At 34.8% G+C, this 25,470-nt stretch overlaps 1 protein-coding gene across 1 annotated transcript in view; it reads left to right on the forward strand.

Annotated features, from left to right (window-relative positions):
* Window positions 1–22,555, forward strand: part of LOC127946708 (oxysterol-binding protein-related protein 5) — a 36,425-nt gene extending 13,870 nt beyond the window's left edge. The window contains exons 2-22 of the mRNA XM_052543427.1: window positions 7,176–7,332; window positions 7,649–7,722; window positions 8,493–8,573; window positions 9,680–9,781; window positions 9,863–10,066; window positions 10,144–10,228; window positions 10,313–10,475; window positions 12,773–12,974; window positions 14,847–15,031; window positions 15,125–15,206; window positions 16,030–16,128; window positions 16,369–16,465; window positions 16,549–16,647; window positions 17,141–17,238; window positions 17,333–17,422; window positions 17,554–17,690; window positions 17,998–18,177; window positions 19,423–19,549; window positions 19,653–19,767; window positions 21,673–21,775; window positions 21,873–22,555. Of these exons, the coding sequence (XP_052399387.1) occupies window positions 7,197–7,332; window positions 7,649–7,722; window positions 8,493–8,573; window positions 9,680–9,781; window positions 9,863–10,066; window positions 10,144–10,228; window positions 10,313–10,475; window positions 12,773–12,974; window positions 14,847–15,031; window positions 15,125–15,206; window positions 16,030–16,128; window positions 16,369–16,465; window positions 16,549–16,647; window positions 17,141–17,238; window positions 17,333–17,422; window positions 17,554–17,690; window positions 17,998–18,177; window positions 19,423–19,549; window positions 19,653–19,767; window positions 21,673–21,775; window positions 21,873–22,008 (2,595 nt within the window). The 5' untranslated portion in view covers window positions 7,176–7,196 and the 3' untranslated portion in view covers window positions 22,009–22,555. The remainder of the gene's footprint in view (window positions 1–7,175; window positions 7,333–7,648; window positions 7,723–8,492; window positions 8,574–9,679; window positions 9,782–9,862; window positions 10,067–10,143; window positions 10,229–10,312; window positions 10,476–12,772; window positions 12,975–14,846; window positions 15,032–15,124; window positions 15,207–16,029; window positions 16,129–16,368; window positions 16,466–16,548; window positions 16,648–17,140; window positions 17,239–17,332; window positions 17,423–17,553; window positions 17,691–17,997; window positions 18,178–19,422; window positions 19,550–19,652; window positions 19,768–21,672; window positions 21,776–21,872) is intronic.
* Window positions 22,556–25,470: the final 2,915 nt, after the last annotated feature.

A 25,470-nucleotide genomic window follows, 5' to 3' on the forward strand; every position in this document is an offset into this window, starting at 1 on the left:
ACTATAAATAGGGAGGAAAAAACATGAGGGACAGGTGAGCACAATTAGACCAACTAGGGTAACAAGAGGGTGTGGTAAAGAGGAAACAAGGAGGAGGGGCTAAAGGAGCACATGGCCGAGAAAATAACTAACAAGGCCATGCGCTGACACTAGACACAAGAAACAAACATAAAACAAGGTGACAGTGCAAAACCCTGGCACAAGCTCACTATCTAAAATCTATATTAATTATTATGGATTTTGTTGCAGCTCTACATGAAACACAGTTTGCATTTTACTTCTGTAATGTGACTTTTTTCTTCTTAGTTAAATAGGTTATTCAATGACAAAAGCCTTTTTTCGATCATGAATTATAGATTATGAAAGCTATATGTCACGAGTCATTATTATTATTCTTTTGTCATATCCATTATTTTATTAAAAATTAATTTTAAATGCAGTTCATGCATATAGTGACTTGAATACACCTCTTCTATAACAAACATGTTTTTAATTTCTGAATTAAAAAAATAAATAAAACAAATTCTTGAAATGAAAATTCTTTGCCGTAATCTTTTATTATTTATTGGAAAAATAGATTTTCACTGCTTATGAACGTTTAAAAAAAAGGTTTCTGCAAAATTAATGTAATGTCATGGCATCACAGAGAACCCCTATAGATCCCCTTGATTGTTTGTCAAGTTCCTAAGTTGATATTTTTATTTTATATTTCAAGGCCAGATCAGGGAGTAAAATGTAATGCTCTAAATGTAACCCTCTAAAGGCTTAATGATAATTATTAATAAATAATTCTTGATAAAAATGGGGTAGAATTTTTTTTTTATGTCACTTCAAAAGAAAGTTGCTTCAGAGGTAGAGCAAACTACATTTTGATAAAATACTCAGATTATTTTTCTTTTATTTTTTACATTTGAAACAACATGCAACATTTTACATGTACAATAAGATCAGGAATGTGTATAAAGAGCAGTTTTGATTTAATGTTGACTTCATGTTGTCGAAGAAGTAGCATTGACAGTCTGTTACAATTTAACCAATTGTAAATCTAAAAGTCTTCATCCTTTATTTATGTTTCATCCAGTCCCATGTGTTACTTTCTGCTTGAGTGGCAGCTTGGCTTGCAACTCATTCAGCTAAAGCCCTCTACAATGGAAATGAGGTCACACGATTCATGTTAGAGAACTTGTCTCGTGAGATATGCCATGCTCTGTCTGCTGTTATGCTGCCAACATTAGTAAATAGGTCATTTGGCCAGGCCTTAAATCCAGTGCTAGGAGTTGGATTAAAAGCCCAGTAAGGATGGAGATTAGCCAGAAACTGCAAGTGTAAATTCCGTCGGGACATGGTCGGTCCATTGATCCACAAACATTCAAAAACACAAATTCACTCAGCAGTCAAAAATAATTTTGTCACAAAGCAAATGAATATAGGATGGGTGAAATCATGGGGTTTCCTTAAGACTAACACTGAGGCAGCTAGCTGTGAACTACTGTTGTCAGGTAGATGGTGCATCAATTGTGTCCTCCATGTTTTTTTAGGAATCTCTGATGTCGAAGAAAATCAATAGTTTTATGTAAGAATTTGTGGTGGCATTCTAAAATATATTTTTACAAATTCCAGCCTTAGATTTTTGGAATTGATCCCATGGCAGAAAAAAGTTCGCTAACCCACTGACTGCAATAAGAAACTGCTTGGGTGCAAAAGTTTTGGCACCCCCACAGGATCTAACTTCACTGATATTTTTACACTGAGATCCATTCAGTTGTCATAGCTGTGCAACGTCAACCTCTCTCTGGATTTAGTCTCTTTGCTGGCTTTGTTAAGAAGCGATTAAAGATGTCAGCTGCCAAGATGAAGGGTTGTTTCTTCTGAAGTCTCAGTAGGGAGTGTTTCGAAGCTGCTGTGGAGTGCCAGACCTTAAATCAGAGTTCCAGGGTCACAGGAGGACGCTGGTTAGACTGTGCTGACAGTGGCTTGGCATCGCTCTTGTGATTCTGCTCAGTTTTTCTACGATTCATTTACTCAGCTCTGTTTAAAGATTTCTGGAATAGATCATATTGCAGGCATGCAGGGTCAAGACCCTCATCAACATAACAATGGCTGCCAGTTATGAATGGAAACATCTAAACAATGGCTGTATGCTGTTTAAATAAATCCAATGAACAAGCCTTTTTTACAGTTTTGGTCTGTAAATATGGAGCCTCCCAAGAGTGTCACCATAAATGAATGGCTTGTCTATAACACATCAGGCTGTTTTTGTGTGAATAATTGTAGTGTATTGTTTTCCTTTTTTCCTTTTATTGCAAGACACTGCTGGATCTCTCATACACCAGCTCTTAATAATGTTCTTGCTCGTCTCAATCTAAAATTGAGTGTGGCATTTTGTTAAATTTAGAATTGCAATCATTATTAGCCATGCCACTTTCGATGTAGGAAGAGTCACATCAATAAATGAGCTTTTGAAATTCTTAATAAGACCATGAAGTGCCTCATGCTCCATCAGCCAGGCGTTTATGCCATACACAGAGACAAAGTTTCACAAAGTTTTATTTAACATTAGTAACATGTTTGTTTTTGGATTCATGTTCATTTCATATTGTCATTTAAGTACATTTGATGACTCTGCAAATGTAATCTGCTGTAACCATGAAGTAAAATATTTAAGCCTGGTCTACATTTGAGTGTACACAACTAATTTTCTAAAATGTTTTTAAATATTTTTCAAAAATAATAGATATTTTATGCAAATATGATTCATAAATATTCATAGATATTATGAGAGACTGATCTTGACACATGACATGGTGTTTTTAATGTATAAATTTGCAAAGATCACCGGCAGACCCTGGAGAGGAAGGAAGCAGAGGATCAATATATGGTTTCAACAGGGATACAACAGATTTAGCCTGCACGTGACTTTGTTGATCTGCTTCTGGATTGTGAATGAACCGACATTGGGAGGATTCAGCTTTACAACAGGGCAGTAGAAGACGAATGGCCCTGTTTGAGAGCCAGATCTTTTGCCCAGGATGATGCTATGGTAGTTGATCTTCTAGCATCAGGCTGGTTCTTTCGTCTCCGAACTGCCCTCTGCAGGTGGATGAGAGCAGAGTTCCAAACCCTCTCACTGTCCTGGAACCAGTGGTGGCTAGCAGGAACGTCAGAAGGCTCACCTGGCCAGGGAAACGAGGGGTTTTGGTAGCCAAGTATGCACTGGAAGGGTTTTAATCTGGTGGTGGCTTGACGCAGGCAGTTCTGTGCATGCTCTGGGATGCACTAGGGTAGGAGCGGCACAGGAGGCTTTCTTGAGCTGGTTGAAGGCATTGGATGTTTGAGGACAGAGATTTGGCTCAATGTTTCAGCAAGGAGGTTAGAGGGGAGCGTATCTTACTGAAGTTGTTGATGAACCTCCTGTGGAAGTGTGCAAATCCAAGAAGCATTGAAGTTCCTTAATGGACGTGGATTGTTGCCAATTCTCAGCTGCCTCTACCTTCCTCTAGTCCTTGCGGATACCATATTGGTTGATGACATATAGAAGGAAATGGAAAAACTCACATTTCTTGAGCATGAGGTACAGTATAGCTGGAATTCAAGTTTCTGGACGACCTGCGTCAGTTGTTGGTGAAATTCAGTCTGGTTCTGGGAATCAATGAGGAAATCATCAATGTAGACAGTGACGAAAGAGTAAATGAATTCCCAGAAAACCTCGTTCATAAATCACTGGAAGACTGAAGGTGAGTTTGACAGCCCATATGACTCATTATTCTCACTGGTTGCTCTTCTTTTTTTTTTTTTTTTTTGCTACAACATAGGATTAATCAATGCATGCTGATGAACTTTTATCATAATATATAGTTACATCGAAATGAAAGTGGTTAACATTCAACCCGTTCATTTTCATCAGTAGTATTTGTGATTTGATTTTGTGAACGGGAGATCCTCTTTTGCTGTGTTAGAAACGCCAAACTTCGGACACTTTCACTTTCGAATTTGCGATTGTGTCACGTTTTATGAGAAAAGATAATGGTCTGTTTTGCTTACATCTACACACCTTTCATTTTTTAAGACTAAAACAAAATTTGAATTCATTGTTATTCTTAATTAAAAAGCACAACAACAATAAAACAGTATGATGCGATGATAAACTAGCTTACAAAATGTTTATTAACAAAAACAAATTAGATGAGGCATGGCAAACACAAAATTCTGTATTTAGGGATGTAACCATATGAACATTTCATATCACGATAGTGACCAAAATGATCACTATTATTTAATTATCAGTATTATAACAGTATTATTAAAATATGCTGGAGATTTTCAAAAGCAAAATCCCATAAGGAGGAGGAGCACAGCTGCCTTGCTGTACCACTGTTTTCCTCACAGTTGCTTTCTTTACTGCAATAGCCTTTAATATTATCCTTGGAAATACATTATTTAAAAAAACGTATTCAGATATGCTATTAAATACACATATTTTCTTCAGACATACAAACATTCTATACATAAATGTATGTGAAAGGTGTATGTAAGGGGCTGTGCGATTAATCGAAATCGAATCAAAATCGCGATTTGAGACGTTGCAATTTGCTAATTGCAAAAGCCTGCGATGTGGACGCGATATTATGCATGACTGTCAGCGTTGAGTGTCAGTCTTACCTCCGTTCTCCCCAATCAGCTCTGCTCTAGCCAACTGTGTAAACGCCCACCATAAAATAAATAAAAAAATTAAAAAAACGGAAAGCAGGGGAGAGACAGAGTGGGATTATGTTGTCTACAGGTTCAGGTCAATAGTTAGGCAAATTAAAACTAAAGAGAAACGTTATGTAACTTAAGCTTTGAAAAGACAGACAACAAACAAAAAAGATCATTTACAAGAGCTGCGTCACAATGCATATCAAAAGCATTTCTTATTGCATGTTCGCTATTCCCCATTCAGAAGACCGCACACACAGCCTGTGTCTCTGAATGCTTCTCATACTCGCTTCTCTCTTCCCCACGCAGCATGAATCCTGCGTCATGGACGAGCCGTTCACACTTGCAGCAGTCACACAGCCTGATTCGTAACGCTTGGTTATATTCGCGCGCGCACTGCACCGCAAATCTCCATGAGCGCATCTGGCAGTATGGATGAGGCTTGATGTGTGCTGTCTTTGTCACATCATGACACACCACACACTATAGGAGCAAAACGGTTAAATCGAGGATTTTTTATCCTCATGTTTGTGGTCTCTCATTTTGAAAATCTTATAACATGTAAAAAATATTTTGGTGTGTACCCAGCATTACTGTGTGAAAGCCAAAGAAAAAATGTATGTGAAAGGAGAATGTATGTGTGTGAGAGAAGAAATGTATGTATGTGTAAGGAGAATGTTTGTGTGTGAGAGTGCCAGAGAGTATTATGGCTTGTACGGTCCCTCATAAAAATTAATAGATAAAAATCACTTTACAACTTGGGCACTCCAAGTCTTTCGGAGAGTCACAGCTCTAGTACTCATTAATTTCCATGTTTTGGAAAAGAGCAGCCAGGATGTTCTTAAAAAAAAAATCTAATTGTGTGTTCCATGGATGAATGTTTTTTCTAATTAATTCTTTAACACTGAAAAAATTGCACATTTCGCATTAAACAAGATATCTTTTGTAATTGTCTTGGTTTTTGTTTCTTCTTTCTTCATTCTTCTTGCAGGTGTTATTTTTGTTTAGTCTATTCAGGATGTGTTTTTGTCTCTCTGCATCTCATAGGCTTGTAAACAGAGCAAACTGAACAGCCAGATGCATGGCCAATTTAATCCACCCGCCCTGCCCTCTAGCTGTGGCTTTGAGCTGTGATTGGTTGAGCCGACTGCAGAGCTCTAGGGAGAGACAGAGAGGTAGAACAGGGTTGGTAACTGTTCAACTTATAGACAGCAGCTCCCACACCCCACTCAGACTGACACTGCAGCACAAAGACTATTTTTAGATCATTTTCATGAGAAGGGATGATGCTTGGGAAGTTGATTCAGATGCTCTGCAACTAAAAGCCCACGTTCTTTAGATTTGCTCACTTGATTAGTGTCGTCTTATGTAACCTGAAATCTTTAATTTTGCTAACCTACATTTCAAACCTGAGTATCTAATGAATGCAACTAGCAAATTTAGTGAATGACTGCAGGTAAATGATGTAGTTTTTAGGGTTAAAATATTTAAATATACAATACACTGAAATCATATATATAGGATGGATGGGTTGATGGATAGATGTTGGAATAGATGGTTGGAAAGATGGATAATGGGTTGTAATATCATTGGAAGGGTGGGTGGATAGTGTATTAGATCATTGGATGGATGGATGGATGGATGGATGGATAGTGATTTAGGTCATTAGATCATTGGAAGGATAGATGGATGGATGGATGGATGGATGGATGTATAGTGATTTAGGTCATTAGATCGTTGGAAGGATAGATGGATGGATGGATGGATGGATGGATGGATAGTGATTTAGGTCATTAGATCGTTGGACGGATAGATGGATGGATGGATGGATGGATGGATGGATGGATGGATAGATGGATGGATGGATAGATGGTGGGTTATATCAATGGATGGATGTATAATGGGCTGGCTGGATGGATGGGTGAATAGTGTGTTAGATTGTTGAATAAATTGAATAAATTACAGTTGGTCAGTCAGACAAAGTCAGTCAGATTTTGATTTTGATTTAATCAGCAGAAGTATTTTTAGTAAAGGACTGATTCCAACTGAAACTGAATGAAAAAACTGAATGATTTGTTACAAGAATAGGCTCATATGAGTCATTTGCAAGAACAACATAACAGAAAGCTTTTACGCCAAATTTTGTGGTAGGTTGAATTTTTTGTCTCTTTAGAATCAGTTTAATCTGCAATCTCACATTTACAGACTTCAATGTAATGCACTTATATTCTGTCAGCTTCATTTCTCATTTAGCATAATTCTTTATGTTGCATAAGCTTTCTGGAAGCATTTGCATCCAAGTTGTTGCGGACACATACATTCGCTTACATCCACCCACTTTGCTTTGATGATGATCTATTATTAGTAAGGAAAAGCACTACATAACTGCTGCATTAATGTTGAGCAGTTATTGCAAACTATATTAACAAATATAAATGAACATTCCCAAACTATATTAACATTGCACATTTTTCCTCCAGGTGGACAGACTGGCTGGCACAATGAAGGAGGAGAACTTGTTCCGCAGACGGTTCTCTCTCTGTCCCACGGCCGCCACACCTCCCAAGATCGACCCACGTTTGTTGTCTCGTAACCTGTCCTATGGAGGAGACAATGAACTCTACCCGCTCAGCCCAGGTATCCATTCAATTCCTAAATGTGTGGAAAAACTAGATTATTAAAGCACAAGAGACACATGCAAGAGATTACTGCTTCTGAATCACTACGGTCGTTTGCACCTGTTTGGGGTTCACCCAGAATGCATTAGCAGCCAACTAAAACCCTAGGAACTTTAGCAACCACCAACCACCTGGAAACCACCTAAAACACCTGGTAGAAATGCAAAAAAATTGAACAAATATTAAAAAATCGTATTGACTCTAGTGATTGATGTTAATGCTGTGTTTGTGTGTTGGTGTGGGTGTCCGTGTGTGTGCGTGTGTGTGTTCTGTAGGTAATGAATCGGAGAGGAACGGTTTGCCCTTACTGAGGGACGAGGTCAGTCCGGTCCGCTCGCCCAGCAGCGCGGTATGTTCAGCTTGCTGTTAACTTACGTGCATTAAATATGATGGCATCATAATGCAGAGGGGAAAGAAAATAGCCTGTACTCGTGGCTGAAGAGCTTTTCCATAACACACCTGCTACTTCAGCCCACTTACTAGTTATTTATTTGTGGAAACTTGGCTTCCAATGTTGAAACTGAAATGTTTTCATTTGAAAAAAAGATTTCAGACCTGGGATATTACAATGAAAACAAGTTCATATTCATCTTTAAACTAGACAATACTAATGTTTGAGGTTTGTTTGATGCCTTGTGATAAGCTAATTTGGGTCTAAGAGGAGAGCTGTCTTCTCCATATTTTGGTCTGATCTTCAACTGACAAAGACAGCTGACCAAACAGACCTGCTGCATTTAGCCTACAGCCTTGTGCTCTTAGTGTAAAAGAGTTGTGGCTGGAAGTAGCTTTCTTTGCTTTACAATTACTATATTAATATATTTACTTAACATAAGTTAATATACTTATTAGGGTTAGGGTTAGGGTTAGGGTTAGTAATATACTTATTACGTTAAGACTTTCTAAAGTCAACATGAAATGGCCCATGCAACCCATTTGACTTCCGTAATGTGATATGTTCTTAAGTAACAGGATATTCATTGAGAAAAAGATATCAAATATCATCATATTCAGTCCAGGATCCTGTATGAAGAAAGCAAACAGAGGCGATTTTGATCTCATGTTGACTTCAAATGAGAGTTAAACGGATTTTCAGTTTTGCAATCTCTTTTTTTGCTTCAGTCGGAATCCAGGATGTTTTTGGGTTTGGAGAAGGAGTCCTCCTCGCCCACGGAGAAGCTGGCAAGGAAAGAATCGCTTAAGGTACGAGAGTTCCTGACCCAGTTTCTCTAAACAGCGGTTTGTTTGCTGTGTCAGTCAACAGGTGGACGGCACTGGACCTGCGTACTGGCACTTCTCTACAAGAGGAAATACTCTGAAACATTTCTGCAAATATTTAATGCATCTTTCCATCTGGCCTATTTTTTAGTTTTTACTTTGGACAAGTAAATTTCATTTTTTCAACTTAAATTTGCAATATTCAAAACATCAGCCACACTTCCTATAGAATATATATATATATATATATATAATTTTTTTTTTTTTTTTTTTTTTTTTTTTTTTACAGGAAACACATTTATTTTAGGGGCAAATACATTCTGTTACGAAAATGTTTTTTGGTATATTATTTTATTTTTTGACCCAAACTATAAAAATTGTTTTAATTGAAATAAAATAAAGAATAAATATTTTATTTAAATTAGAATTTCTCATTTTCATTCTCATTAAAGTACTAAAATTACTAAAGCTAAAACTGAAAGCAAAATTTGAAAAAGTTAAACGAATAAAAATGACATAAAAAATGCTAAAGCAAAATAAAACTGAAAAAGTTAGTAAGAAAAATATTTCAAAAATTCTGTAGTATAAATAAAAATAAAATAAAGGCTTTATACATTTAAATACAGTTCTTAAATGTAACATTTAGATAGAAATGTTGATTTCTTTTGTGAATCTGACTTTATTTTAAATGAGTGACGTTTGTCTTGTCCAATCAGATTGCTTCTCCACAATCTAAAATTAAATCATTAAAGTAGAGAGGTGGTATATAAGTGGTTTATCTGGTGTATGCAATATGAAGTGACATCTGTGATATTATAAAAATACCTAAACTCTATTCAACAGTCAACAGATCAATTATTCAATAGAAAGATTTAAACACGAATCAAAACCTGGAACTTCAAATGGATTTGAATTATGAACGCAAGAGTCCAGTTCATCTAGGTTTTAACTGGTAGCTCCACTGTTGCTGTTTTTTTAGCTCTGTGATGTTGTTTATGGAGCACTCTTGTGTTGTACATGTCTTGCTGCCCACTTGCACCCCCTAGCTGATGTCTGAGCAATGCACTAAACCCTGACCTAACATATCTTAGGTTCAGAAGAAGAACTATCGACAGGAAAAGAAGAGGGTTGCAAAAGAGCTGTTCAGTGCACTTAAGGATCCAAGTGTGGTTATTATGTCCAACTGGCTAAAGGTCGGTAAACCTCACTGGTTTTCATTTGAACCAATTGAGTATTTCACAGTAGCTTTGAGATGTGATTCTGGGATGCATCAGATTCGGGGGACTTTGAAGAGTTGGACGAAATTGTGGTGCATCCTGAAGCCCGGCATTCTCCTGATTTACAAGACGCCCGGTTCAGATCACTGGGTGGGGACGATTCTTCTCAACGCCTGCAAACTCATCGAAAGGCCATCGAAGAAGGACGGATTCTGCTTCAAACTCTACCATCCGCTGGACAAGTCCATATGGGCCATGAAGGTCAGCCCACAGCATCTCTTGAAATGTGACGTTTGCTTGACCTCACCCTTGGGAATGATGGGTTTGTGTTTTTTCAGGGTCCTAAAGGAGAATCTGTGGGCTCCATCACACAACCCTTACCTAATAACTACCTGATCTTCAGAGCAGCCTCCGAATCTGACGGTGAGCATTGGCGTGTGTCTTCTGTAAAACTTGTCTTGTCAGTATGGAGTCCATTTGAGGAGCACAGGCTGTGGTTTTCTCCAGGACGCTGTTGGATGGACGCTCTGGAGCTGGCTCTCAGCTGCTCCAGCCTGTCGAAGATGGCGGCGAAGAGCGGCAGGGATGGAGATCTGAGCAGCTCCTCTGAGTCCTCACACATACTGCAGCTGCTGCAGAGCTCGGCTCTCACCGACCAGGACCTGCTGCAGTGAGTCTGATCTCTCTACGATCTCTGATCAGGGGCCCTCAACTTTCCTGATCCACTTTCATGAGGAGTTCAGCTCCACCCCTAATCAAACACACCTGCACAAGCGAATCAAGGTCTTCAGGATTAGTTCAAAATTGCATGTAGGTGTGTTTAATCCAGGTTAGATGTATGAAAATGGATCTTGAGGTCCAGAGTTGAGGACCCCTGCTCTACATTTACACACTGCTGTCGGCGTGTCACAGAATATTTTTTGGCACAAAACTAACACACATCAGATTCATTGCAACTAAGATAAATAAATAAAGATACAGAAAACTCTATATATTTAGAGTTTTGGAGAATAGTTTTTGGTACCAAAATATTTGCTTAAACTACGGGATGACTAAAGCATGGAATATTCTCAAACATTTATTGGCACCAAATTTTATTCTCTAGAAGATAAGCATTTTAATAAAAATGAGCATTTAAAAAAATAATGAATCCTCCAAATAAAATGAAACATTATTGCTGAAAGATGTGAAATATTCACACGTTTGGCGCTAAAACTATAAGGTATGATGTGATCATTTCTAAGTATTTCTGGCACTAAAACTATTTGCTTGGACTACTTAAGGGCTAAACTGAAATGAAATACAATACTAAATACAAAATCAATCGACTATTCACAGAATAAACATGAAATATTCCTAAACAGTTTTGGCCAAATTATCCTTTATATATATATATATATATATATATATATATATATATATATATATATTATTTATAGATCCCTCTTCTTGTCTTCCCATTGTTTTGTTTACCGATTAAAAAGCTTAAAATAGCTTTTGTGTGTTTTAAACCTACGTTAAAGTCGTCCAGCTTCACAATGGTATTGCAAAAATGATTTACTGCTGCTCTTACAAAACCTTTAATGCATTTAATTCTTACTTAATGACTTAATGGACATTAAACGACAACAACTGCATTGCGTCTCTACATGCACAGAACTGTAGAATCGCAACTCAATTTTTACCACAGTTTACAGGAAATTTCTCATAATCTTGTGTACGTGTATTTCCATTATATATTTATTATTTAGTATCATTTAGTATAAATGCTTAATGGTTAAATACAAAAATACAGTAAATATATGGTACAGTACTTAGAAATGTGATGTTAATATTGTGTGATATAAAATACCATCAGTCAAATTGAATAGCTATAATCAAAGGCATATCCATGACTAATTGTGATTAATCACCATAAATTAATAGCAGGTTTCAAATAATATTCCACTGAGATTCAAAGTGTATTTAAATGAGAGTGTTTCTGAATCGGAGAGGAAGAGAAATAGTAGACGTTGTTTGCTAGTGATATCCTTCAGCTGTCAATCATTTGTATATTCCAAACTCCACCTTTTTATAGCCGCCTTGAAGGTCTCGTCCAATCAGCTGCGCCCTACAGGTTTACGTCACAGGGAGAGGAGCAGGAAGAGATGAGCGGAATGTAAACCTAACACCACTTTCAACACACACACACACACACACTCGTACAAGCACGTCAGACAAGCTATAAAGCAGGAAAAACAGCTTTGCAAAACACGTTACTACAGAGCTTTCTGGTACAAACATCAATCCAAACAGGAACTACAGAGGAAATCACTGTATTTCGACTGTAAACCAGGGCTTTTTCTGAGGTTTTCTTAGTTTTTTTGTTTACCAGTCTTCGGAGTTTCAGGAATAAGATATTCTTGGCAAGGTAAGGACTAATTTTTTGCTTTGTTAGTTAGATGATTCATGTTTCTCTTTAGAGATGCGTTGCCTATTGCAGAAATGTAGAAAATAACGCTCCTGCTCGTATAATGAACCTCTTGTGACCCTGTCATTCAAATTACTCGTGAAAATGACCATCATGTGGTTTTTTGCTTTGGCCACTAATCTCGATGAGCTTTGAACATGAACCTAATAACAAATCTCACCGAGATAAAGCAGAATAAACAATTTGTATTAAAGAAAATAATATTTTTTAAATAAAAGTTAAAGAATATATACTAAAAATGGTCTTCCTGTGGCTCAAGTGGTAGAGCATTAGGTTAGCACCGCAAGGTTGTGGGTTCGATTCCCAGGAAACGCATGTTAGTTAAATAATGTTAGCCTGAATGCACTGTAAATCGCTTTGGATTAATGCGTTTAATAAATGCATAAATGTAAATGTAAAAACCTGTTTAAATGTGTATAGAATTAATAGAATTGAATAAATGCTGCCGAATCAAATCTCACATGGTCATTTGTTTGGTTTGTGTGTTTTTGTTAAAGGTTGAATGACTCCATGTTGGAAAACCATATGGAGAACGACGCCAACTCGGACAAATCAGAGAGGGAGGCGCATGAAGACTCGGACAATGCGGCCAATGAGAACGGAGGCAGATTGACGGAGGAGAGCGATATGGACCAATCAGATGACGTGTGCCTGCAGGCCACCGCGTTTGTTGAAGAAGCCCATGAAGAGATGGGAGAGGTGATAAATTAATATGGCTTCAGCACAGTCTCTGTTTGGTCTGAATGAACTGCTTTGTCCAACAAGAGCTAGTTAATGCGGTGACATATTAAACACGGTCATGTCGATGAAGATATGCTAAAACAAAGAGAAACTGTGTGTTAATCAATGAAAATGTTCCCGGGGGACTTTTCTTTCGGCTTAAACCTAAAGAAATGAATAGATCTTCTGAGTCGGCATTACACAAGACAACAACTAAATTGATTTATTTATTTTGTTGTTGTTGTTGTTGTTGTTTTCAGCAAAAATTTAGTGGATCATGAAAAATGGATGCAAATTATTGTCTGATTTGAAACGTATCTGAGAAAAAAATATTTGCGTAAACTACAATTGACTAAATTAGATGCGTTAAATATTGGCCAAATTTTTGTTGTTCTGTAAAAAAAATTGCAATTGAACATTTTAAACAATATGTTTGGCACTGGAACCATTCATATCAGGGCTGACGCAATTAAATTAGTTGAATGCATGAATTACTTGCAAACAATTTCTGTCCAAAAAACGATTTGCATAAACTACTGTAGGACCTACCGGACATAAACTTAATAAAATATTGACAAAGGTTTTGGCACCAAACTGTTCACATAAGATAGATACAGTGCGACTAAATGACATGAAAGTATAGTTTTTTTAACAAAAACATTCACGTAAATATTTGTTATTCACCGAAGGAAAAAAAATGGATGCTGCAGTTGAACATTTTAATATAGCCTCAAAAAAAATTATTGTAGTGGAATAGTTTTGAAAAATGACTGCAAATTATTTTCGATCTGAATTAGTTTTTTTTGTTTGTTTTTAGAAAAACATATAAATAAATAAACAATAAATATTAAAAATACCTAACGGACATTAACTTCAATCAGAGCTTCACAGAGTTCTGATAAATTTCTGATAGTTTTTGCTACAAAACATCCATCCATATGCACAAAAAAATCTTCTTCTTCTTTTTTTCTCAGAGAATTATATATAATAATACAAATTTTTTTTTGTGTCATAATTATCACAAAGCATATATATATATATATATATATATATATATATATATATATATATATATATATATATATATATATGTTTTAATTTATATATTTCAATCATGACAACTCTCGGAATTAATATGTAAATAAATGCATATTGTAATTGTGTATTAATATGTATAGATAGACAATGTTGGATTATTTTCATTGCATTACATTTTTTATGTCTGTATTTGCTTTTACATCTGATTTTGTCACTTTTTACATAGGATGAAATTCATAGAATTTAGGATCAAATATGATATTAAGTTTGTTTTATCTATTTCTGGTCTAGAAATAGCTGCTTTATTCTACATGGGGTGGTCCGCTTCATGGTGGCAGCCATTTTGAGATCACATGACCAGCCGAGTATTCCTCACTTTATTTTACTAACCCCCGAATATTAAACACTTTTCGTTGCAGAATAGATTAATCATGCCTGTGAATGTGACATTTCCATGACTGCATTTTTAACAAAACGTTTGGCTCAACGTAATTCTATATCCACACCAATAGGGGTCAGTATAACATCAAATAATTATGTATTATTGTTCAGTGAAACAGGCAAAAAAAAAAAAATGGTGCACCTTTAAATCAGTTAATAACACAATCAACTTTAATGCAAAAGAATGTGAATGACAATAAGTATATTTTACATTCATATTTATGCATTTATCAGATGCTTTTATCCAAAATGACTTGATAATTTGAGATATTGCCATTTATATATTTTTTTCTCGTCCAATATTTCGAGGGTACACTTGCCTACTCTGAGGAAACGCACCTGTATACTGTATATTTTCTGCTGTCATTATAGGTTGGTGAGGCGTCCCAGGTCGAGACGGTCTCAGAGGAGAATAAGGGTTTGATTTGGACTCTCCTGAAACAGCTGAGGCCCGGGATGGACCTGTCTAAAGTGGTTCTGCCAACGTTTATCCTGGAGCCACGTTCATTTCTGGACAAGCTGTCGGATTACTACTATCATGCTGACCTGCTGTCCCAGTGAGCACCTCATGATCACTTTACTGAGACTAGCGGTTTTAGCTTTCACCAGGTGTGATGGAGAAGACATAACGGGTTATATTTGTGTTTCAGGGCTGTGATGGAGGAGAGCCCGTACTGCAGGATGAAGCAGGTTGTGCGCTGGTATCTGTCCGGCTTCTACAAGAAACCAAAGGCAAGTCTAGATTGAGAATAATGAGCCAGTTCATTGTTTCCATACATGGGTTTTATGCATATTTTGGGATTTCAAATAAAAACACCACCATTTTTTTCATGAAGTTTCCTAAGCACATCATTTTTTAATAAAAACTGTAAAAAAAAATAATGTAATTTGTAATTTTATTTTCCAGTCTTCGGTGTCACGTGATCCTTCAGAAATCATAATATGCTGATTTGCTGCTCAACAAACATTTCTCATTTTTATTAATGTCGTGCTGCTTCATATTTTTGAGTTATTTCTATGATAAATACTAAGCACAGAATAAGCTATATTTATTCTAAAATAAAAAAGTATTTCTTATAAAACAAAAATATTAAATAAAATACCATATCCTACAATAAAGCAGTCTAATTATTATTATGAAGCAAAACAATATATTTATTCTAAAAAATAAAAAGTTTATTTATTGGAAAATAAAAATGCATACTATTAAAAATTCAAATAAAGCCTTCAGTGTCACAGAAATCATTCTATTATAATGATTTTCTTCTCATGAAGTATTTTTTAGCTTAATATTTTTATTTTATTTTGCAGTGATGCATTTTTTTTTCAGAATAGACAGATCAAAAGAACAGCATTGAGTTGCTTTCCTGGTTTTATTGTTATCATTATATTTGTTTTGTAACATTATAAATGTCTTTACTGTAACTTAATGCATCCTTGCCGAATAGATGTATTCATTTCTTTTAAAACAGTATACTTCTTAAGGCCTGTATCTATCTTTAGGATGTGCGTATGATTTTATATTTACACTGATTGTGCAGTTCTTGTCTTCCAGGGTCTTAAGAAACCATACAACCCTATTTTAGGAGAGATGTTTCGATGCTGCTGGCTGCATCCACAAACAGACAGCTGTACATTTTACATCGCAGAGCAGGTGAGACTCTAGGATCAAGTGCTAACGATTCAAATCTCTGACATTGCAATAAATAAAATAAAGATGAGCAAACCAAGTGGCATTTTAAAGCAATGTACTGACATTCAAACACGTTTGTGGACTCTTTCTGATTGTCTGCAGTCTTCCTCTGCATACATTGTAAACATGACGAGCTCTGTTTGGAATGGCAATGGAAACTGATAAGCTCTTGTGATAAGCAGTTGACTTTTGTACTTTCAGGTTTCGCATCACCCTCCCGTTTCAGCTTTCTACATCAGCAACAGGAAGGACGGATTCTGCATTAGTGGAAGCATTCTGGCCAAATCCAAGTTTTATGGTATATAAAGTTGATTCTGCAGGTCAGAGCTCTGCGCTCCTGTTATGTGATGCTGGTTGTAAGTTCAGTGTGATTTCTTAAAGGGAACTCTCTGTCTGCTATACTCGACGGAAAGGCCAGGCTCGTGTTTCTGACCCGAGATGAAGAGTATATCATCACAATGCCATACGCTCACTGTAAAGGTGAAGGACTCTTAGTTTCATCACTAAATGATGCCTAAAGATATAGTACACCCATAAATAATAATACAATTCTTTATCATCAAAGAAACAAAAGCGACATTATTTGATCATTATTTACTCACCCTCATTTAATTCCAAAAACATGTGCTAATATTTTTTAGGATTTTTATGTGCTGTTTTTAATATTATTTGCAATGACATTAAGTAGATAATCAACGTATTAAATAATACAACTGTCAATATTTGTTTTTTATAAAAAAAAATAATTAGAATGATAAATTCAAATGAAACATAAACAATGTTATAAAATAAAAATAAAAATTTATTATAAAAATTTATATTAGATGTAACTGGTGTTTTTGTTTTAATATTTTCTTTTTATCTATATCATATGTAAATAATAATATTATGAGTTATTTGCAGTGACATAAGGTGAGTTAATGTTAATGCTTTCGTGAAACATTAATAAATGTGAATTGTCTGTTTCTCACAGGGATCCTGTATGGCACCATGACATTAGAGCTTGGCGGGAAAATCACCATCGAGTGTGAAAAAACACAGTGTTACACAGAACTTGAGTTCAAATTGAAGGTATTTTGGAGACCCAAAGTGAATTAATGCAGCTATTTTGATTTTTTTAATTGTTATTATAATCTTACAACTGTTGTCTTTTTCTCTGTTCCAGCCTTTTCTTGGCAGCTCTTGCAACGTTAACCAAATTTCTGGAAAGATCCGTATTGGCGAAGACGTTCTGGCTACAGTAGATGGGCACTGGGTGAGAATCCTCTCAGATACTCCATCTCTTCAGAGATAAGAGAAGCTAAGACGGATCTTAATTGATCCCTCCGGCGGTGCACAGGTTCATGATTGATCGCAGCAGCTGACAGCACATGATCTCTTTCTCAGGACAGTAAAGTGCACCTGACTGAGAAGAGGACGGGCCGGCAGGAGGTGCTGTGGGACCCCGGTCCAGACATACGCAGACAGCGGCTGAAGAGACAGGTGGTGCAGGTGGACCAGCAGGAGGCGTTCGAGTCTGAGAGGTGCTCACAAAACACCAAACCAATCAATGTCGTTGTTGTTTGCTTATTTGAGGTGTAGTTACAGATCTCTACCAGCAGGTGGTTGCTGCTAAAGTTAACCAGTCAAACCTTGATGAAGACTACTTTTCACAAATCACTCTTAAATCTCTTTAATCTTGACCTCTAGATCAACTTTGTAAAGAATAAGCCTGACTCACACTGACATGAACTCTCTGGTTTCTATTAAACCATATCAAAGCGCGGTAAAATATGTAATGACTAAACATTAGTAGCTGTGATTAGATGTTGATGGTGTGTTTTCCTGCAGGCTGTGGCAGCATGTGACCAGAGCGATTGGAGATAAAGACCAGGTGAGAGCCACGCAGGAGAAGTTTGTGCTGGAGGAGGCTCAGCGGCAGGAGGCTCGAGAACGAGTCAAGCAGCTCTGGAACCCACGACTCTTCACCTTCAGCACAGACACCAATGAGTGGCAGTACAAATACCCCGAGTACGTCCACAATAACACACCGAGGCTCTCATCAGTTACCAGACACAAGCGCTACAGAAAAACAATGCGCTTTAAAATAACTAAATTGCATAATTGTAATTGACACATATGTACGTTTTATTTTATTTTCCTGGTAACACTTTACAATAAGGTCACATTAGTTAACATTAGTGATCTGCATTAGTTAACGTGAACTTACAATGAAAAATAATCTTGGTTCATTTTTATTTATTTTTTATTTTTTTGCATTTGCTAGTATATTATTCAAATCACAAGTTTTGTCTGCTAACATTTAAGTGCATTAACAATGAACAATAAATGAATGTTAACAAAGATTAATAAATAATGTAACACAAAAGTATAGCTTTTTGATAATGTAAATTTATGCAGTTATGTTATCTAATGTGACGTTATAAAGTGTTACCTTTTATTGAATAATACATTATTATATATTACTAAATTATAAATTATTGTAAATATTATATATGTTATTTTATTCATTATCATCATCATCATCATTATTATTAAATTAAACAACGTTATTAATATTATTAAAATTATATGAAAATATTTTATGCAGTTTATTATTTATATATACATTATTTATATATATATATATATATATATAAATACTATAATGTTATTCATATTTATATACAATTGTATATATTTTTGTTATTTCTTATGAATATTAATTTATTATATGTATATAAATAAATAAATATATGTGTATGTATATATATATATATATATATATATATATATATATATATATATATATATATATATATATATATATATCGTCTGATAGATAGATAATCCTATTTTCATTGATGTCATTTATATTAATTATCATACAGAAATATTGCAAAAAATTTGATTTTAAGCCAAATTAAGTGATACTCTAATGTCCAATGGTGTATATGTGTAATTTTATTGTAGATTTTATTACATATAATATTGTTAATGTATCTATTGTGATTATTAAATACTATAATATTCTATAAAAAAATATATTTTATAAATATTGATTTATAATTAATCTTCAGAATTTTGTATTAATTCATGAATTACACAACTTTCATTTATTGTTTTTTAATATAGATTTTTATGTAGAAATCATTGCTTTTATTTTCAAGCATTTTTTTGTTGTTGTTGTTGTTGTAAATAAATGCAAATTAAAAATCCACAAGTTTGTCAGTATTCCAGTAGCTAATAATCTCCTGGTCCTGATTCTGTTCTCAGCACTAAGCCGTGGGATCCCGAGCGCTGTCTGGTGCAGTTTGAGAAAGACGGCATCATCCAGACGAAAGAGAAATCAAAGAGCCAGCGCAGAAGCTTCTACAGCCAGAGCTGGGCTGGACAGCAGACGGTGAGTCACGCGGGACGGTTCCTCCCCCAGGTTCCTGAGGATTTATGCGGCTGACCCGCTGGCCCTTCAGGGTGTGTTTGGCTGACAGACATGTGTTTCTCAGGTGCGGGTGAACGGCAAACACAGGAAGTCGAGCAGCCAGCCGTCCAGCTGCAGTCAGAACACAGAGAGCAGCAGCAGCACACCGGAGCCCAACCATGAGTCATCCGACAATGAAGGCAAGTCTTCAAGCCACACACACACACAGCTCCATCTGTTCTAAGAAGTGAATAAATAGTGCCTCTGGCAATTAAAATTGTCTGACTGTCTGACTGTGGACTGTTACAGAAGCTTCAAACATGAAAGAGTGTATCAGATCCACTATAACAGACTAAAAATATCTGACTTTATGCTGTACATTACATTTACATTTATTCATTTAGCAGACGTTTTTATCCAAAGTGACTTACAAACGAGGACAGTGGAAGCAATCAAAAATAAAAAGAGCAATGATATATAAGTGCTATAACAAGTCTCAGTTAGCTTAACACAGTACACGTAGCAAGGGCTTTTAAATTATGTAATAAATAAAAAGAAATCATAGAATAGAAAAAGTATAGAGCAAGCTAGAGTTAGAGGTCTTGTATATATACGCTAGGAACTACTTGTCAGCTAGGATCGAGCGGACAAGTAGTAGGATGATTAGAAAAGATGAGTTTGGAGACTTCTGCCTCAGAGAGTGAAGAGAAGGATGTGAATGAGTGTATGTTTGCCGGTGATATGAGCTTGACTGATTGTGGTGTGGAAAATTGTGCTCTGATGTTTTTAATTTTATCAATGAAAAATGTGGCAAAGTCGTCAGCTATTAGAGATGAAGCAGGAGGAGGAGGAGGAGGACAAAGAAGCAAGGAAAATGTTTTAAAAAGCATGCAAGAGTTAGATGAATTGTTCATTTAGTTATTGTAGTATGTCATTTTAGCAGTGGAAACATTATTACAGTAAACTAACTGCATTTATGAAAAAATATTTAGACACTTAAACTTTTAAATAAACTTCTGAACAAAAAGTGATTCAATCCAGAGAACAGCTTGGAAAAAATTAAGTGGCTTTATAACATTGGCTGATTACACATGATAAAAAAAAAAAAATAATTAAAATAATAAAACAATATAAATGTATTCCCAAATTAACGTTTGCTCTAAAATAAATATATTTGTTCTAGAATAAAATATAAAATATTTATTTTATTTATCTAAAATATTATTATATTTTGTAAAATAAATGTGTATTAAAATAAAATGTGTTTATTCTAAAATAATATATATATATATATATATATATATATATATATATATATATATATATAAAGGATTTTAAAATAATTAAAACATATTTACAATTATATTTTATGATTTAATTTATATTCATGTTTAATAAAATAAAAGGTAAAAAAAACTAAATTAATATAAAACCAAAAGTATGTAATAACATATTTATTTTAAAAACTTGTTTTATGTTATTTATAATTTTATATATTAATTACATTTATTAGAATTAAAAGATATCCTAAAATATATTTAGAAAATTAAGATAAATATAAAAAAGACCAAACAAACAAATAAAAATATTTATTAGAAAAAATAACAAAAAAGTATTATAAACTAGTAGATTTTTTAATAAAACTTGTATTAAAAAAATTGCATAAGCACTATAAAACTAAATAAATATCTATTTTAAAGTGTGTATATATATATATATATATATATATATATATATATATATATATATATATATATATATATATATATATATATATGAAGAGTTCAGATGCAAAAACCTCTAAATGCCATCTGAAATTTTAATCTAAAATTAGGATTTTTATCAGGCTCCTATATTTATGTTCAGTTATTTCACTTTAATAGCCTGGAAAAGGACCTGCACATTGCCATTTAAGTAAAATCACTCAACCTAAGCATAGGAGCTTGATAAAAATCCTAATTTTAGATGAAAATTTCAGATGGCACTTAGAGGCTTTTGCATCTGAACTCTTCATATATATATATATATATACTTAAAAATTAAATTGAAAACCTATTCAAGCCTTTAGGTTGCTTGTTTTATATGTCTCTATTTGACTTTCTCAGGCTTCATGAAGCAGTGTGCAAGATGCACTAAAGAAGTGAAGGACATCGCCCTCATAGAGGCCTCGGTAGCAGCTATACAGAAAACACAGCAGGACATCCAGAGGCAAGTACAGCCTGACACATACTGCATTCAGCAATATGCTATTCAGTATCATCTATTAATAACACTGATCCCTGCATCTCACTCCCTGTATCTTCAGAAACCTGAGTTCCCTAAGTCGTCAGATCACGCGGCACAAGACAGCAGAAGAGAGCAAGTCCTTGAGCGCCCGCCACTGTCTCATCCTGTGCATGCTGTTGCTCTTCCAGCTACTCATCAACTACGTCTTCCCTTGAGATGCTGTCACCTAGAGACCATCGCCTAGCAATAAACACAGCCAAATTATCACCGTCACATAGCCACTTGAATGCCCCGCCGTGTTGTTGCTACTGTCTGTAGCCACACCATTAAGCACTAAGCACTTCAATTAGAGAGAAAGAGACTCTTGTTTTAATTAATATGACCGATAATCCTTTCAGAGTGGATATAAAATGCTTTACTGCCACTCTCGGTAACTGACGTGTTCCTTGTTTCCTATGTACTTCTCTTTCTCTGCAATATAGGTCATGTATTTGTGGCATTTTTGAATGCAGTTGAATGGGTTAGTGTGTATGTGTTCGCGTTACCCACAAACTCCTCTTCCATTTATACACCGGGCCTTAATACTGATGCCAAAAAAGAGGAAAAAAGAAGTGAGAAGTCAGTGAAGTCCGCCAGTGCAACTTTATTATGCTTTCAAGTCAACGACTGACCACATACATTTGCTTGTTTTATTTGACCAAAACAGTGTTTCTGTACAGAACAATACAAAGAGTAAATGTTTACAAACTTGATTGTACACAACGGAAACCATGCTCTGACACCAAATTTGTTGTGTAGATTTAGATGAAGTTAACAGAATTGGAGAGAGCAGTACAATAACAAAATGAACAATCAGCCATAAGACTGTGGCAAGCTGTTTTAACATTTAATCCTTAAAACGTACCAGTATCTAGTTTCATACTACTTGTTACTTATATTTTAGCCACTACTACCTATTCCATTAAGTACTAGTACTTATTCATTAGGCACTTGTTCTTAATAGCTACTAGTTCTTATTCTTTGCATAACTAGTTCTTATTCATTAGCTACCAGTGCTTATAGTTACTATAACTTTAAAGGTACTAGTACTTATTCATTAAATACTAGTACTTTTTTCAGCAGCAACTAGTAACCATTATATTGTTACTAGTAAAAATTTAAAAATGTTTTGCCATTGACTTCTATGGGATCTATCATTCAAATATCTGAATATATGTATTCCACTAGTGAATAGTGTTTTTTTTTTTTTATTATTCATTGAATACTATTGATTTTCATTAGATAACCAGACCTACATAGGTACCAGTATCTAATAAAAAGTATGCATACTAGTAGTTATTCATTAGACACTAGACACTTTAATTTATTTTTTATATTTGTTATGACTAGTCAGAATGGCCACTGTAGTGTTTAATTAAAAATGTTACTAGTAATATTGGTCTAAGTACTAGTATCTAATAAAAGTGTATGCAATGAATAAATACTAGTAGCTCACCAGTAAGTCCTAGTATCCAGTAGATAAGAACAAGTATCTAATAAAAGGCACTAGTATCTACATAATTAGTAGTAGTACCTTATGAACAACTACTAGTATATAAAAAGGTACATCACAATATATATATATATATATATACATATATATATATATATATATATATATATATATATATATATATATATATATTATGTTATGGCGAGAGTTCAATTAAAAATCGCAATAGTAACATTTATAAAAAGTACTAGTATCTAATAAATGTAGATATTTAATAAGTACTAGTAGCATGAAAATAGATACTACATTGTAGGGCTGCACAATATATCGAAATGAAATCAAAATCGCGATTAGACAGAAGATGTGATTGCCCTGTGTATCTTTCAGTGAAGCATGATTCTGTGATCAGTAGGCAATCAACATCCGAAGGCCAGAGGGCGCTCTCACAAGTGGAAATTCCAAATACGCCCCGCAGAAGAAACCCAGGAAATGCCTATGGCGGTTGCTGAATAAACAGAAAATTTAAATGCTTTCATTGATTCAGCGTGACAAATAAACATACAACTACGGCAAAACATGAGTTCTTATTATTATAATTTTCATTATAATAAAGTATATCTATATTATAATGCTAATCGACAGCCTTTATCACAGCTTAGAATACTATGAAATATGTTGCGTGCCTTATTCTGTGTAACGAGTCCACATCATCTCAAAGAAGGATTTATTTCAAACACCCAGCTGAAATTATGAAGTGAGATTGGAGTAAAAACATCTTATTAAATGTGATATTTTCACGTGCTTTCAGATAGAGCAGCATTTACTACACAGAGCCATAGTTCACTGAGAAGATACGCAAACAGCTGTCATTATCGCAGACAATTTCTTCAATTTCATAATCATTTGATTATATTGTCTGCGATTATTTCTTTTTTTTTTTTGCATGTCAGAGAACTACGGTTCTAATATACTACTAATCACAGAACCGGCTTTTCTGACAATATGTACATGACAATTGCATTTTATTAATCGTGCAACCCTATTACATTGTAAGGATTAAATGTTAAAATGGCTTGCCACAATAAGAATATTCATATTCATGATTGTTTGTTGTGCATTGGGTAGGTCAGTCATGATAGGAACACATGAGGCCTTCTGGGAAGTTCCAGTTCATTGATTTTGCTCAGATGAAGTGTGATACGTTCAGTAACGAAGGTGTGACTGAGTAATCTAAAGTGTAGATATAGTTTGGAACATTTGAAATTCAGAATGTATTTATTTGAGCGTTTCACTTGATTTGTTTTACATATATATATATATATATATATATATATATATATATATATATATATATATATATATAAATTGCATTGTTTTGAACACATTCATTCAGGTTTTCTGGGAGCAAGTACAGTCAAGAATCAATCCCTTTCTCTTAATGAGATTTTTTGTCCCCTTAGTCGGGAAATATTAAGGTCAAATACCAAACTTCCAATGCAGGATTCATATAGGAGATTTGTGCTTGAATGATGCTTGAGCTCCTGAGCCATAGTTCAACCCATTGCAATTAACAATAATTTACTTTTTCCTTTTTTACAGAGCACAGTACAATGTTATCTTGTCTGACAATTGAAATGAATGAGATGTCACTGGCTCACTGTTTATTAAAGATTGCAATTACAGCACCACTGTAAAATTTTACATTTCGACATGTTGCTTTGTCCTTTTTGAAACATTCACATGCACAATAAGGAACATGTTTAGATCAGTTTTACAAAGAGTTTTACAATTTTTGCCACTATTTCATCCATAAACTCCCTAAAAGTGTTGTTTTATATGTAGACAGTGTTTTGTTATTAATTTGAAACAACCCAATAAATGTAGAAAGTCACCTCAGCAACATGCTAACCATCAAAAGACATTAGCAACATGCTAACAGTAGGTGCATCCAAAATCGTGTATTATCTTAATCGTCGGAGTACATTCTACGTTAGATAAGAAATAAACTTAACATACAGAATGAATGAAATCTAGATGTACTTCTACTACTAATCTTATTGCTATTATCATGACGCTTTGGGTTTTGTCCCTTCACTGCCATTCACAAATTATTTCCCATGGCCATATTGGATAGAAAAGTTTCCAATCACTGCGCATTTCAGATTCAGAAATGGTAGGTGATCTT

This window comes from Carassius gibelio, chromosome A25 (genome assembly GCF_023724105.1).
Source record: "Carassius gibelio isolate Cgi1373 ecotype wild population from Czech Republic chromosome A25, carGib1.2-hapl.c, whole genome shotgun sequence".
In the NCBI taxonomy this organism is placed as follows: domain Eukaryota; kingdom Metazoa; phylum Chordata; class Actinopteri; order Cypriniformes; family Cyprinidae; genus Carassius; species Carassius gibelio.